Raw genomic sequence first — 14,183 nt, 5'->3', positions numbered from 1 at the left:
TTTTGCAGATTTCAACAAACCACCTGCGTAAGGTTTATTTTAAGTACATGCTGTGCAGTGCTAGTTAACTTTTATATATACCTGTAACAACCATTCTTATGTTTGTATTTAGCCACAATATGCAGGTAGTTGCCCATGTACAAGATGCAGGCATCTTGATCTTTTTTGTTTCCAACATTTAACTTTTTATAACAAGGTGTTCCTAATAAACAAAACCTGGGCTTACTCTGCATATTCATAAAATATATCTGTATAAAATACATGTTTGAACGTGATCACTTAACAAATAGGGGTTGTCCAAATCGAGCAAACCCCTTTAACCCCTTAATGACCGCCGATACGTCTTTTTACGGCGGTTATTAGTGGGCTTTATTCTAGAGCGCCGCCAAACTACGTCGCTGCATTAGAATAAAGTAAACAGAGCAGGGAGCCGTGAAATCTCCCTGCTGTCAGCTGCCAGAAGCAGCTGAGGGCTGGGGGCGTCCCTGCTCTGCCGGGTGAGATCGATATTAGTATCGATCTCACCCGTTTAACCCTTCAGATGCGGTGCACAATAGCGAGCACCGCATCTGAATGGTTTTGGAGAGAGGGAGGGAGCTCCCTCTCATCTCACTGACACCCGGCGATAAAATCGCCGAGTGTCTGTGTCTTCTATGGCAGCCGGGGGTCTAATAAAGACCCCCAGGTCTGCCTGCAGCGAATGCCTGCTAGATCATGCCGCAGGCATGACCTAGCAGATGCCTGTCCGTTTTAAACGGACAGGCAGTAATACACTGCAATACAAAAGTATTGCAGTGTATTATAATAGCGATCGGAGGATAGGGAAGTCCCCTAGTGGGACTAGTAAAAAAGTAAAAAAAGTTTAATAAAGTTAATTTAAAAAAAAAGTGAAAAAAAATAAATGAAAAACCCAGCTTTTCCCCTTACAAAATGCTTTACTATTAAAAAAAACTACAATAAAGCAAAAAAGTTACACATATTTGGTATCGCCGCGTCCGTAACGACCCCGACTATAAAGCTGTTACATTATTTAACCCGCACTGTGAACGCCGTAAAAAATAAAATAAAAAACAATGGAAAAATTGCTGTTTTCTGTTAATCCTGACTTAAAAAAAATGTGATAGAAAGTGATCAAAAAGTCGCATCTACTCTCAAATGGTACCAATAAAAACTGCAAGTCGTCCCGCAAAAAACAAGACCTTATACAACTATGCCGACGCAAAAATAAAAAAGTTACAGCTCTTCGAATGTGACAATGGAAAAATCTAAAAAATGGCTTGGACATTAGGGCCCAGAATGCCAGCAGGGGGAAGGGGTTAAGAGTCCCATGACAATAAGCAGATCACATTGTCCCCGTGTTGAGACCTCCAAACCTGGCAGTTAGGCCCCATTCACACGACCGTATTTTTCATCCATCTGTAAATACGGATCTGTAGTCCTTTATAGACATCCGTAAATTATCCACATATACGCAACGCTGTCTGTAAATACGGTCTGTATTTACAGATGCACAAAAAACCTGGCGTCGTCTAGCAATTCTTCCGTAATTACGGACGGCTACATGTACACATCTGTAGCCGTCCGTAAATACGGAAGCGCCGATAGACTTCTATGGTGAGTCTGTGCCGTAATTACGGACAAAAAAAGGACATGTTCGATAATCACCCATCCGTAAAAATACGTAAAGGTGTCCTTTAGCCCATAGAAATGAATGCTATGGACATGTGCATGGGGCCTAAGTGTTCAATTTCCCTGCAACCCCACCACAGGGGGCAATAACTTTTTCCCGACATTTGACGTAACCGTACGTCATAGCCAGGAAGGGATGTATGGAGCAGGCTAAGGCCTCGTTCACATATTCATTGCAGGCTCTATTAGGGGCCTCCGTCGCAGATCCAGCAGAAAATACCAGAAATAATAGCGCAGCATGCTGCTCTGTGGCTTCCGGTAAAATGACGGACACCCTGATGGCAAACTGATGGAACTCATTCAAGTCAATTAAAGAACAACGCAAGCACTGACATAGGTTTGAACCCAGCCTAAGGCCCCATGCACACGACCGTAAAAACTCTTCTTGACTGCGGACCGTAATACAGTCCGCAATCAGTTCTATTGGCCGCGGACACCTTTCCATATCGCTACAGATGGGTGCCCATGCCATAGAAATGTTCTGAAAATTATGGAACATGTATGGGAGCACAGCCCGAAAATGAGTCCATCGGCCGGGCCCGCAATCATGGGCCGTGATTACGGGCATGGCCGTGTGCACGGGGCCTAAGCCTGCACCACAACCAGCGGGTGTCTGCTGTATATTACAGTATTTCAATAGCAAATGTGCTATCTAAGCCGTTATTTTTACTGCATTGTGAACTCCGTAAAAAACAAAAAACAATGGTGAAATTTCAGGTTTTTTTTCCTATTCCACCCAACAAAGAATGTTTTGTTCAGTTATTCAGTAGATTATATGGTACATTAAATGGGGCCATTAAGAACTACAAGTCATCATAAAGCTTATGTCAATGGAAAAATAGAACACTTATGCCTCTAGGATTGGGGGGGGGCATAAAAAAAACAAAAATGGCTGTGGCAAGAAGGGGTTAAACATTACGCTGCACCAATTCTAATCAATGGGTTCTCTGTGCACCGAAGGACCGGACAGGTCTTCCAAAGCGAGAGATGCTCTTTGTAGCCACTCTCCACTCTGACCAAGGGATGAGGATATTGATCAGGGGACCCCCTGAATTCCCTAATAGTGTATATGAAAATGAGTTTTCTAAACTAGACAACCCATTTAAAGCGGTTGTTCTATCAGGACAAGTCCTTCTCAAATTAAAGCCACCCTAGCCTTCTGCCGATTGCTGTGGGCCTGTCACACCATTTTCCTGCAGCAACATTTTAACCCCTTAGTGACCAAGCTTGTTTGGACCTTAATGACCAAGCCAAATTTGTCAAATCTGGTATGTGTGACTTTATCAGAGAATAACTGTGTGAAAGTTTTGAATATCCAAGTAATTCTGACATTGTTTTTTCGTCACATGTTGTACTTTATTTTAGTGGTAAAAGTAGACTGATACGATTTGCGGAAATAACTTAAAAAATAGAAAAATTGAAGAAATTTTGTAAAAATTATCATTTTTCCCTATTTTTAACTGCAATATGTCACATATGTACACACATACTGTACAATTTTTTTTATTAAATATATATTTCCATCTCTTTACTCTATTTTGGCAGCACTTTTGAAAAAAAAAAATAATTTTTGAGCAATTTAGAGGACTTACAAGTTAAGTAATAATTTTATAAATTTTGTAGTACATTTTGTTTTCCTGCACCAAGCCAGGTTTTCATAGGCTCATAGGTGTCAGAATGGTGGAAACCCCCACAAGTGACCCCATTTTGAAAACTAGACCCCTTAAGGTATTTATTAAGGGGTGTTGTAAGTATTTTGACCCCACAGTTTTTTTGTAAGAATTCATGCAAAGCAGGCATAAAAAAATATAATTTAACTTTTTTCATAAAAGTATCACTTTGAAGACCGATTTCTTTGTAAAGCGACCATGAGAATGAAGAAACACACCCCAAAATCTATCACCCTGTTTCTCCTGTTTTCAAAAATGCCCCCATTGTGACTCTAATGCATTGCCTGGACACACAGCAGGGCTTGAAAGGAAGGGAGCACCCAGAGGCTTTCAGAACTCATATTTTGCTTGAAAATGTTTTAGGCCCCACTGTATATTTGGAGAGGTTTTGAACTACCAGAACGATAGAAACTCCCCATAAACGACCCCATTTAGAAAACTAGACCCCTTAAGGTATTTATCTAGGGGTGTAGTGAGTATTTTGACCCCACAGTGTTTTGCTAAATTTAATGCATAGCAGGTGAAAAAAAATAAAAATTCACTTTTTTAATAAACGTATCACTTTGAAGACCGATTTCTGTGTAAAGCGACTATAAGAATGAAGAAACACACGCCAAAATCTATCACCCTGTTTCTCCTGTTTTCAAAAATGCCCCCATTGTGACCCTAATGTGTTGCCTGGACACACAGCAGGGCCCGAAAGAAAGGGAGCACCCGGTGGCTTTCAGGACTCCTATTTTGCTTGAAATTGTTTTAGGCCCCACTGTACATTTGGAGAGGTTTTGAACTACAAGAACGATAGAAACTCCCCATAAACGACCCCATTTAGAAAACTAGACCCCTTAAGGTATTTATCTAGGGGTGTAGTGAGTATTTTGACCCCACAGTTTTTTGCTAAATTTAATGCATAGCTGGTGAAATAAAATAAAAAAAACACTTTTTATATAAAAGTATCACTTTGAAGACCGATTTCTTTGTAAAGCGAACATGAAAATGAAGAAACACACCCCAAAATCTATCACCCTGTTTCTCCTGTTTTCAAAAATACTCTCATTGTTGCCATAATCTGCTTATTAGACCTGTGGCTGGGCCAAAAAGAGAGGGAGCACCCTTTGGCTTTCAGGGCACAATTGAATAAATTCTAGGCCCCATATCATGCATTTAGAGGCATTGAGCTGCCTGAACAAAAAAAAACCATGCAGAAATGACCCCATTTTAAAAACTAAACCCCTAAAGGTATTCATCTAGTGGTGTAGTGGGCATGCGGACCAAAAATGTTTTAAATGAGGAAATAATGGGTATCATTTCAGACACTATGGGTATATAATGTTTTCTTCAAGCTTTTATTACGTTTCCACATGAAATAGAGGAGACGTGGTAGAAGGTTATTTTGTTAGAAATACGCCACATTAATAAATTTGTGCGGCACAGAATAGAAGTGAAGCCGTGTATTCATAACGGATACATGTTGCTATAGACGTATTTGCCTGTACTTATGACTATGTCTTGCTGAAGAAGCAGTTGGTGCCATTATGATGTCATTGTGGACAGAATTCTGTCCTAATATAAAATCAGTCAGAGAGGAAAAAATAAACTGTACTGGAGTGACGGGCAATATCTTCAAACAAATGGAGGAAAATGTATCCAACTATGTTGCAAACTCGAGTCTGTTCACTAGATAGAAGAACACCTGCAGGGCTGTCATGACAAGGATTTTTTTTTTCAGTGACTGGTTGTACAACGTCTCTTTAGCTCCATCAATCCTTATGAGGGACGAATGTGCCAAGTGACGCGGTACACCATAACAGACCCCTGCCCGGCAAGGTAGGAACCGCTATGTGCACAAAACAACCAATCACCTACAGAATATATAAAAGGACAGTGTCCAAAACCATCTATAGGAACAGTAAAGGATCACTAATCCCCAAAATGATGTCAGTATTTCCAGAAGAACCGTAACAAAGCCCATGGTGTATTGATAAGGAACAGCTCAATTATTAGAGATCCTCCAAATAAAAAAAAAAGATCATGCCCGTATCACGGTACAGAATTAGGAATGTAACAGCTGTATGTGGCAGGACATAGTCATAAGAACAGTCAAAATAAAAAAATTGTGGATGTGGGATTTTGTACTGGACAATTAATTCCAGCACTTGATCACCCACAAATAAATAAAAAAAATCATAAGGGGTAAAATTAGTTTCACGGTCTGAAAAAAATGTGCTCTACAACCTCTCCCACAAGAAATAATCCCTACTTGGAAAGCCCACGAACTAAAAAGAAAATATAAAGAAATTGACTCCCTAAAAAGGCCCCCAACCCATTATTTTTTTTTGTGTTAAATTCTAGTAATTTGCAACCGTGTGAAAGGTTTCGAAACAGGGATAGTTACAAAGGGCTGGTTTTGATGGACACATGGGGCAATAAAAGCGGGTATCCCTCCTCCTGCCATGCCTGCTACATACCCGACACCTTTTTTGGGGATATTTTTGGGTCTCAGTGGAGGGAATAGGGTGTAAAAAGTGGCGCTCTGAAAGCCTGCGCACATCCTCAGATTCGCAGGATTGTGCCGGTATAGTGGACTCAAAAAGGAGATGCTCAATGACCTTCTCCTGAAATTGAAGGAAAGTGAGCGTTCCTTGGGCTTTTTTGAAAATAACAAAACTGTTATAGGTAGCAACCTGGATGAGGTAGATTGCTACCTTTTTGTACCAGGCCTTATTTTTGCGCTTCACCAGGTAAGGCTGAAGCACCTGGTCGGAAAGGTCTACACCCCCCATAAATTTGTTGTAGTCTGTTACACAGACAGGTTTCTGCTTTGCAGTGGTAGCCCCCCTCTCCGTAATTGCCACAGTGGTGTCCGTGTGTACGGTGGACAGCATGTAGACATCCTTCTTGTCGGCCCACTTCACTGCAAGCAATTCCTGACTTGCAAGGGCCATGGATGTTCCCTTTCCCAAACGCCTGGACACCAACTGTTGTGGGAGTCCCACTCTGTTCTTCCGTACTGTCCCACAGGCCCCTGTATTTGCAGCATGGAGGGCTTTATAAAGGGCAACGCTGGTATAAAAATTGTCTGTATAGACGTGGTACCCCTTGTGCAGAAATGGCTCCATTAGGTTCCACACAATTTTGCCAGAGGTGCCAATAGTTTCTGGGCAGCCTGGGGTATAAATTTGGCAGTCCCTGCCTTCATAGATTTTGAAACCGCAGGTGTAACCCGTTGTGCTCTCGCAAACTTTGTACAATTTCACCCCATATCTGGCTCGTTTGGAAGGGATGAATTGACGAAAGGAAAGACGCCCTTTGAAGCTCATGAGCGATTCATCTACTGACAAATTTTTGTCAGGGGTGTACAACTTTAAAAATAAATCATTTAGAAGGGTGATTAATGGCCTTAATTTATTAAGCCGATCATAAGCTGGGTCACTTCTTGGGGGGACTTGGGAATTATCAGTAAAATGCATGAATCGCATTAGGGCCTCATAGCGGTTTCTGGACATCACTGCTGCAAATACAGGGGTAGCGTGGACAGCACTACAAGTCCAGTAGGACCGGACAGAGGGTTTTTTAACCAAACCCATATTGAGGGTAATGCCTAAAATTTTTTTTATTTCTGGGACACTTGTGGGGCTCCACATTCTGGAGTACATAGATGCAGGCTTTTGTAGAACAAACTGCCTAGCATACAGATTAGTCTGCTGGACTATCAAGTCTAGGACCGTATCACATATAAATAAATTAAAAAAATTATAGGGGGTAAAATTTTGGACGTCGACACTAATTCCTGGGGTCGCTTCAAATTGGGGTACTTGGGGGGAAAATGATAGTGCAGGATCCCACATCACGGGAGGGACTGCAACACTCGTCACTGTCACTGTCTGGAACAAATTCTGAAGCGGTGTCTGTTTCGCTTTCAGAAGTGTCGGAACATAGCAAGGCGTAGGCTTACTCCGCGCTGTACATACGCTGAGACATATTTATAGATGTGTATGTATATATATATATATATATGCCCTATAAGTCCTAACCCTAAAGTAAACCTAAAATCCTAAAAACGACACAAATTTTTTTTTTTTTTTATATATATATTTTTTTTATATATTTTTTTTTTTTATATAACAGACGTAAAATTAATTCTAAACGGCCCTAAACACGAACGCTAAACTAGCCCTAACCCTAAAGTAACGGTAAACTAGCACTAACGCTAAACTAGAACTAACGCTAAACTAGCACTAACGCTAAACTAGCGCTGACGCTAATCTAGCGCTGACGCTAATATAGATTTGATATATTATATATATATATATGTATGTATAAGAACGATGATTTTTTATCACTTTTTTTCTTTCTTCACAGCACAGGACTTAGACTGATTTCTCTCTCCTCTCAGAAAAACTACAATGGGAGGAGAGAGAAACACAGCCCATGTCCTGGCTGTGTTTTGAAAATAACTGTCAGTGATCTCTGTGATAGGTTTTATCACAGAGATCACCTGATCAGGGACGAGTCACAACGGTCCCTGATTGTTGCTGTGCCAGATGACGACACAGGTAAGTTATGAAGTTATGCAAAGCGCACTCGGGCGCCATTTTGGGGGGGGGGGAATCGGACCGTGGGGGGGGGGGATCGGACCGGGGGGGGGGGATCGGACATGAAGGGGAATCGGACGGGGGGGGGGCGCACTATTTACCCGTTCTCTCTCCTCTCTAAGGAGTTATTCCATGAGAGGAGAGAGAAATGGCGATTATCCGCCGGTTTAGCGTGAACGCCGTGAAATAGCGATTCACGGCGATCACGTGACCAGAGACCACTCGTTATGGTCTCTGGTCGTTGCCCCGAACTCTCAGCTACCTCCGGTAGCTGAGAGAACGGAGCCCCGATCTTTAATTTCGGCGCTACTTTAGGCTAATGCGATCACGTTAAAAGGCGTCGCATTAGCCTAAAGCCCATTAGTGAGGAACGTAAAAAGGCGTACTGTTGGTCACTAAGGGGTTAAAGGGTCTGTCACATAAACGAAGGTGCCATTAAATTATTTCTTATAAAGAACAAATTTTCACAATTAAACTTTTTAATTATTTTAATATATCTCGAGATTTTGCACTTACTAGCATTGATTGGCGCCCCTGCTGTACCTTCTGAACATCTCTGTGCACGTCCTTCCATTGATGCGGTCACTGGAGTACACGCATGCGCAGATACAGTACACCGACTATGCAGCCAGATCTAGCTATATATCTAACTGTTCTTTGCCTGTCACTTCTGGTCGGCTTGCTCGCTGCGTCTTAGTGAGAAAGCTTCGCATGTACAGTATAGATAACATAACAAGAAGGGGAGAGGAAAATATAAATCTAGTGTTCTAAACAGTCCAGGGCTTTGGGTGGGAAAGTAATGAGCAGACATATCATTTGTATGTAAAGAACTGCATTCAGGGTTCAGTACATGCAGGGCCCATTGTGCGCATTATTTTTGATCACAGTGGAGGGGGGGGGGACGTCTACGCAAGCAGCAATGAGGTAGCTGAAGGGGAGGCACATGCAAGGCATTATAGGGCTTGTTGTAAACCGCCTCTCTAGTGCCATCTTGTATGCCCCCTCTGGATCCCTCCACAATCTTTCCTGTTTGACGCTGCACGGGAGTGGGAGAATGAACCAAGAAAGTTGCAAAAAAGAGACCTCTATTAAACTGTAAACACTTCTTGTGCCCTTTTCTACCCCTTTGGGAGATCTTAGGGGAAAATTGTGTAGTGGGACGACCCCGTTAAAATAATAAATTACAGATCTCCTCATGGACTTACAGATGTAGCCATCTTTATCTTGACTTTTAACGCATTAAATATGGTGGCAAGATCCTTTATTTTGACTTATTCAATGACTTTTCAATGGCTTTTGTTGTGTGATATCACGCTGCAGCAAGTTATCAGAGTCCAGATAAAGATGGCTACATCCGTGATGGAAAACTACAAATTCCACGAGTTGATTCCATACTTACAAAAACAGATCTAGATAAAGGCATAAGATAACTTGTAACACGCCAAATAATGCAACCGGACCATGGGTTTCGCCCTTCCGGCTTTTTCTGGGGCATATCCATATGTGGAATTTGTAGTTTCCCAAAGGTAGTGCATGATCTCCTTTTTCTCCCTTGCTGGAGATTTAGAACATGAAGTACGAGGATATACACAGAAAGCAGTTGCATTTCTGTGTGGAACCACAAGGAGACTTCAGACTTTACATCCACAACCGTCTGAGCGGTAAAAAACTATCAATGCATATTGTGGTAGTACATTAACCATTCATCTCAGGTGATCTGCACAGATGAATAGGTACATAGGATGTATACCTGAAGGATATAGAGGATATTTCCAGTACGTTGTATCTTGAACTGTGACTAAATATGTTCCTATGGTTTTCTCCTGCAGAAAGTGGAAGTCCAGAGTCTCGGGTGAATGCTGTTCATTTTTTAGTTCACAAACTTCCAGAAAAAAATCAAGAAATGTTACATCTTCTCCTTAAACACCTGGCTAAGTAAGCATTGTCTAATTTTAAATTTTATTGTGTTCTTTTGCTGTATTTAGTGTTTTAACTAGACAAAGTAAAGAGACAATGTATAATAATGTCAAGGCATGTTAATAGCCTTCTCTCTCAAAGTCAGCCCACATTCATATTACTCGAATATTGTACATGTGGCATATTACCACCATGACCAACCAGTATTTTTTACTCTGTCCTGTACTTTTCAGAACAAAAAGGGAAGGTTAAAATCACTCCTATTTTTTTCTTTTTTTTTTCTTGGGGACTGAATTCGTGCATAACATACAGTGGATATAGAAAGTTTACACACCCCCTGTTAATGCCAGGTTTTTGTCATGTTACAAAATCAGTCCAAGATGAATCATTTCAGAACTTCTCTACCTTTAATGTCACCTATAATCTGTACAATTGTATTGAAAAACAAACTGAAATGTTTTAGGGCCAGTTCACACAGTTTTTTGACACAGTTTTTTTTTTTACACGGAAACCGCATCGGAAAACAGGTCGGAAATGCCTCCCATTGATTTCAATGGGAGGCGGAGGCGTTTTTTTCCAGGAAAGAGAAGGGACATGCCCTATCTTCGGGCGTTTACGCCTCTGACCTCCCATTGACATCAATGGGAGGCAGAGAAAGCGTATTTCGCGGTGTTTTTTGCCTGCGGTGCTCAACGGCTGCGGGCGAAAATCGGCATGCAGGCAGAGCAAAATCTGCGGCAGATTTTCTGCCTGCAAAAAACTCTGTGTAAACCCAGCCTTAGGGTGGAGCAATAAAAATAGAGAACAAAAAATTAAACTCATACTTTGTTGAATTATCCTTTGACTTTATGACAGCATTCAGTATTTTTGGGTAGAAGTCTATCAGCATGGCACATCTTGACTTGGCAATTGTTGCCAAGTCAAGATGGCAAAAGCGCTCCAAATCTTTCAGATTGCGAGGGCATCTCCTGTGTACAGCCCTCTTCAGGTCACCCCACAGATTTTAAATGGGATTCAAGTCTGGGCTCTGGCTGGGCCATTCCAAAACTTTGATCATCTTCTGGTGAAGCCATTCTTGTGTTGATTTGGAGGTGTGTTTTGTGTTGTTGTCGTGCTGAAAGGTGAAATTCCTCTTCATCTTCAGCTTTTTAGCAGAGGCCTGCAGGTTTTGTGCCAATATTGATCGATATTTGGAACTGTTCATAATTCCCTCCACCTTGACTAAAACCGCAGTTCCAGCAAAACAGCCGCAAAGCATAATGCTGCCTCCACCATGCTTCACTGTGGGTATTGTGTTCTTTTAGTGATGTGCTGTGTTGGCTTTGCGCCAAACATACCTTTTGGTATTATGGCCAAAAAGTTCAACCTTGGTCTCATCAGACTATAACACATTTTCCCCATGCTTTTGGAACACTTGATGCAAAACATAGCCGGGCTTGGATGTTTTTCTTTTTTAGAAAAGGCTTCCGTCTTGCCACTCTACCCCCAGCCCTGACAAATGAAGAATACGGGAGATTGTTGTCACATGCACTACACAACCAGTACCTGCCAGAAAGTCCTGCAGCACCTTTAATGTTGCTGTAGGCCTCTTGGTAGCCTCCCCGACTAACTTTCGTCTTGTCTTTTCATCAAGTTTTGAGGGATGTCCAGTTCTTGGTAATGTCACTGTTGTGCCAAATGTAATCCACTTCATGATGACGGTCTTCACTGTGTTCCATGGTACATCTAATGCCTTTGGAAATTCTTTGGTAACCTTCTCCTGACTGATGTCTTTCAACAATCAGATACCTTTGATGTGTTGTAAGCTTTTTACGGACCATGGCTTTTGCTGTCACATGCAACAAAGAAAATGTCAGGAAAATCCTAATAGAACAGCTGAACTTTATATGGGGTTACTCAGAATCACTTTAAATAATGGTAGCTGTGTACTGACTACTATTTAACATGAGTTTAAATGTGATTGGCCAATTCTGAACACAACCCCATCCCCAATTATAAGAGGGTGTTCACACTTATGCAACCACATTATTGTAGTTTTGTTATTTTATTTTTCCCCTCTAAATGATTTCAGTTTGTTTTTCAATGGAATTGTACAGATTGAGTCACATTAAAGGTGGAAAAGGTTCTGAAATTATTTATCTTGTACTGATCTTATGACAAAAAACAGGCATTTTAACAGGGGTGTGTAGACTTTTTATATCCACTGTAGGTGTACTAAATGTGAGCACAAAGTGCTCACAGGAAGAACGACTTTCATCCCTCCATTGACATGAGCATGTTAAAATAGGATTTAAATATGGACACGCAATTAATTTTTTGTAGAACGTGTTTAACTCTGTCAATTACGTTTAGTTCTAGGTCAATGAATTTTCAGCTATTTGGCAGTTTTTAGTAATAGCACTGGGGTGGGGTGAACCCAGCTAACTGAGATTAGGGAAACAAAATATGATTTAAATGCGATTTAAGGAACCCTAAGACATGTAGGAAAAAGCTGTAAAGATCTGCGCACTAAAAAAAATGTGTCAAGCTGTCAATGTAAATTATGCTTGGAGTCCATGGTATAGAGAGAGGGCTAGTATTTTGTCATGTGATGCTTATTGGCCAGTCACAAAATAAGCTTTATTTGTTGGGTGTCTGGCTACAAGGGTCACATGACAAGTATTGTCACTTCCTCTCTGCTGTGGACATCTTCAAGTACACTCTACATTGATAGCATGAAAGTTTTTGGGGAACTCAAATTTTTACAATTTCATGGTGGACAACATTTTTCTGTTTTACCGTAGCAGCATACATAATTCCTATTTTTGCCAGGTTTACCATCGTCTTTGAAAAGTAAGCAGTGTCACAATACCATAATATACTTTAGTACTTCTTATTTTATTAATTATTTTCAGTTCATTTGTGTCAGAATCTAGTGCCGAAAATCCAAACACCACTTTTGTATCATTGTCCCTTTTTGGACTTTCTCCAGTGTTTCTTCAAATGCCCAGAAGAATTTGATGACTGTAGCAAACTTGGGAGTGGTGTTCGGTCCCACACTGATGAGGCCTCAAGAAGAAACGGTAGCAGCCATTATGGACCTGAAGTTTCAGAACATTGTTGTTGAAATACTTATTGAAAACCATGAAAAGGTAGAGTGGTTTTAAATGTGTGATTCATACATTTTTAACTATACACACTGTATACACGCAGCAGAAGTTATCTGCTGTAGAGAAGTCCCGAAGTCCGTTACGTTCAGTTTCTGCAGTGATTTCTCTGCAGATTTTGCTTCAGATTTCGCGATTTCTATTGCAATGGTTTTGCATAGCACATTCCGGTGATATAAGCGACAGATAAGGCATGCTGCAGATATGAAAATCCATAGCGTGCCCTGAAATTTACTCAGATTTTTAAAAAATAAAAAAAATTCCGCAGAGTGTGAAAAGGATTTTGTATTTCATATGTATGGTCTACGTTTTGTTGCACAAGTCCACAACAAATACTTTCCAATCATTTTCTGTACCAATGTTTTGTGTGGTATATTATGAAATAATTTTAAGGAATACAAATATTGCGCATGAGCAACCTTTACCAAGATTTCATTCTACTATTACTTCCTTATAAAAGCTAATCAGATTAACTTGCAGTTTACCGTAAGTCTATTTTCATTTCTGTATTACATTAGTACCTGCTGTTCTCCAGTTAGGTAATGTTTCATGATGGTTTGTTTTTTTTTCTTTCTAAATATTTTTCCTGGAATTTCTTTTTCTCTTTGTACGTTTGACAATAATCAGCTATAGTTAAATAGGTTGAGAAAAGACAAGTTCATTAAGTTCAACTTTTTTCGATCAATTGTACATCATTCATTGCTAGATTATTTTTTAGAAATTGTAGGTATGGGGAAAGAAGGAAAATAGGGCAAGAGTAATACGTGTTATGTCGCCTTCAATTGTATTTTATATTGATACCGACCGTGTTAGGGAAAGGAATGTACCGTGCAATGTCCTCTTATATTGCATTGACAAACCAGTTGTGTTTGTTTTTATTTTTTATTATGTTTTATTTTTACTTAGACATCTTATATAATTTTATTTTTATTATTTAATATTATTATGTTTCAAATCATGTGACTAAAGAGACCATCATGTGTAAATGGCTGCATCTGTATCAATGGGAAAAATGAGGAGTGCTCAATGAAGCTAATTAACATAGCGTTAATGTTCAGCTGTCACAAAGTCGCAGCTCCGAGCTCTGTTGAGCAGTGAGATCGGGACCCCAGCTTATGTTAGGCAGGCAGCTATGATATACTGCACCAGGAGGAAGTACACTCTCCCAG

General features: G+C 40.5%; 1 protein-coding gene across 4 annotated transcripts in view; it reads left to right on the top strand.

Annotated features, from left to right (window-relative positions):
- ARHGAP10 (Rho GTPase activating protein 10) overlaps nucleotides 1–14,183 on the top strand; it is a 394,713-nt gene that overhangs the window by 204,521 nt on the left and 176,009 nt on the right. For all 4 annotated transcript variants that reach the window (XM_075860371.1, XM_075860369.1, XM_075860372.1 and 1 more), the window contains 2 exons: nucleotides 9,781–9,886; nucleotides 12,840–12,999. In XM_075860371.1, coding sequence (XP_075716486.1) covers nucleotides 9,781–9,886; nucleotides 12,840–12,999 — 266 coding nt within the window. The remainder of the gene's footprint in view (nucleotides 1–9,780; nucleotides 9,887–12,839; nucleotides 13,000–14,183) is intronic.

Source organism: Rhinoderma darwinii, chromosome 1, assembly GCF_050947455.1.
Source record: "Rhinoderma darwinii isolate aRhiDar2 chromosome 1, aRhiDar2.hap1, whole genome shotgun sequence".
NCBI classification, from domain to species: Eukaryota; Metazoa; Chordata; class Amphibia; order Anura; family Rhinodermatidae; genus Rhinoderma; species Rhinoderma darwinii.
The sequence above is the reverse complement of the archived record's forward strand: the minus strand, read 5'-3'. Positions and strand labels throughout refer to the sequence as shown.